This window comes from Bufo bufo, assembly GCF_905171765.1.
Source record: "Bufo bufo chromosome 2 unlocalized genomic scaffold, aBufBuf1.1 SUPER_2_unloc_1, whole genome shotgun sequence".
Lineage (NCBI taxonomy): Eukaryota > Metazoa > Chordata > Amphibia > Anura > Bufonidae > Bufo > Bufo bufo.
In genome coordinates, this window is record NW_024399972.1 from 62,142 (window position 1) to 64,115 (window position 1,974).

Genomic DNA, 1,974 nt, shown 5'->3' on the forward strand with positions numbered 1-1,974 from the left:
ACGGCCGCTAAATTCTAACCGGACGGTAATTGAGCGGGAATTTCAAAAAGCCAAGGTACTAGTTCTATAGCCCCGCCCCCATAGCCTGCTCAGTATTAACCCGTCAGTGGCCGCCTTCTCCCGCTCTCCACGACCGTCCTACTGGAGAAGGGGAGAACAGTCCCGTATTCACTGTGCAGAGAAGAGAGGCTCCATCGCTGCGCTGGTGTCCAGGGATAGAGCGCACGACCCCCCTGCACGCACAGTACACTCAGCGGCGGCATCACTACCAGCAGGGGGCGGGGCGCAGTGAGGGGCGGGGCGGTTATCAGCCGAGCAGCGAGGCCCTGATAGACTGAAGAGAGATGTTAGCCCCGCCCTTCGGCTCAGCTGAATGGATGGATGCGAGCCCCGCCCCTCCTGTGCTCCTCCCCCCGGCTCATCTGAATGGATGGATGTGAGTTCTGCTCCGCCCCCCGGTTTAGCAGAATGGATGTGAGGCTGCCAATTGGGAGAAGTGGAGACACCACATGACCTTCTCCTCCAGTAGATCGGCGCGCAGTCAGCAGCAGCTCATTTGCATGGCCCGTGTATAAATACCGCTGCGGTGGCAGGAGGAGAACAGACGAGATTTTGTCTTCAGTCAGAATGCCCGATCCCGCCAAATCCGCCCCAGCGCCCAAGAAGGGCTCCAAGAAAGCCGTCACCAAGGTTCAGAAGAAGGACGGCAAGAAGCGGAGGAAGAGCAGGAAGGAGAGCTATGCCATCTACGTCTACAAGGTGCTGAAGCAGGTCCACCCCGACACCGGCATCTCCTCCAAGGCCATGGGCATCATGAACTCCTTCGTCAACGACATCTTCGAGCGCATCGCAGGGGAAGCCTCCCGCCTGGCTCACTACAACAAGCGCTCCACCATCACCTCCCGGGAGATCCAGACCGCCGTGCGCCTGCTGCTGCCCGGAGAGCTGGCCAAGCACGCCGTCTCCGAGGGCACCAAGGCCGTCACCAAGTACACCAGCGCCAAGTGAGCGCCGCTCTCCGGACCCAAAGGCTCTTCTCAGAGCCCCCACCCTGTCTCCAGCGGAGCTGCTCCCGTGTCTCCCCGCTCTCACAGTGGCTGCGGTTTTCCTCCCTGTCAGCTGGATGAGATGCGGTAACGCTATTGGAGGTTACAATACAATCTCCCACCATCCTCCGTGAGGAGAGGATGAGCTCTGCGGCCGCTCAATGCAGGGAGAGAGGAGGCTCCGCTCCTACAAGCACATAACGGCTAAAGGGGTCCAGAGCTCTGCTCCTATTGGTTGGGAAACCTCAGGATCTCGTCGCTCCTTTGAATTTCCCGCCTATACAGGTGGAGCCGGTCATGTGACCTCTACCAGCGCCTCTCATTGGCGGGACGGATTAACCCCTCAGTCTCCGAGCACAGCTCGTCTAATAGCTGTGGGGAGAGGAGCGGTGGAGAACACCCGGGTCTCGGGATTTACACCGATTATTGGGGGGTTTCTGTATTGGAGTCTCCGGCTGTACTGAGCACAGGGCGCCGCTGATCTCGGACATTTGTCCTGCTTCTTCTCAGAGCCCCCACCCTGTCTCCAGCGGAGCTGCTCCCGTGTCTCCCCGCTCTCACAGTGGCTGCGGTTTTCCTCCCTGTCAGCTGGATGAGATGCGGTAACGCTATCGGAAGTTACAATACAATCCTCCATGCCCATTCACTACTCCCATCATCCTCAGTGTGGCGCTCCCTGGAGAGAGGCTGTGCGGCCGCTCAGTGCAGGACAGGAGGACGAGGCTCCGCTCCTAGGTGCACATAACGGCTGAGGGGTCCAGAGCTCTGCTATTGGCTGGCAGAGCTCAGGATCTCGTCGCTCATTTGAATTTCCCGCCGGCTGATTTACAGGTGGAGACGGTCATGTGACCTGTACCAGCGCCGCTCATTGGCGGGATGGATTAACCCCTCAGTCTCCGAGCACAGCTCGCTCGTCTAATAGCGGTGG

The 1,974-nt window shown here is 59.4% G+C and overlaps 1 protein-coding gene across 1 annotated transcript; it reads left to right on the forward strand.

The window, feature by feature from the left end:
- The first annotated feature begins 627 nt into the window (after positions 1 to 627).
- Positions 628 to 1,015, forward strand: LOC120982815 (histone H2B type 2-F). Its single transcript, XM_040412997.1, has one exon. It carries the CDS (start codon positions 628 to 630, stop codon positions 1,006 to 1,008), a length of 381 nt encoding a protein of 126 aa, XP_040268931.1. The 3' UTR covers positions 1,009 to 1,015.
- The last annotated feature ends 959 nt before the right edge of the window (positions 1,016 to 1,974 follow it).

What these genes read in the sequence shown, in the direction of transcription:
- LOC120982815 (XM_040412997.1), top strand. Translation starts at nt 628, where the DNA reads ATGCCCGATCCCGCCAAATCCGCCCCAGCGCCCAAGAAGGGCTCCAAG.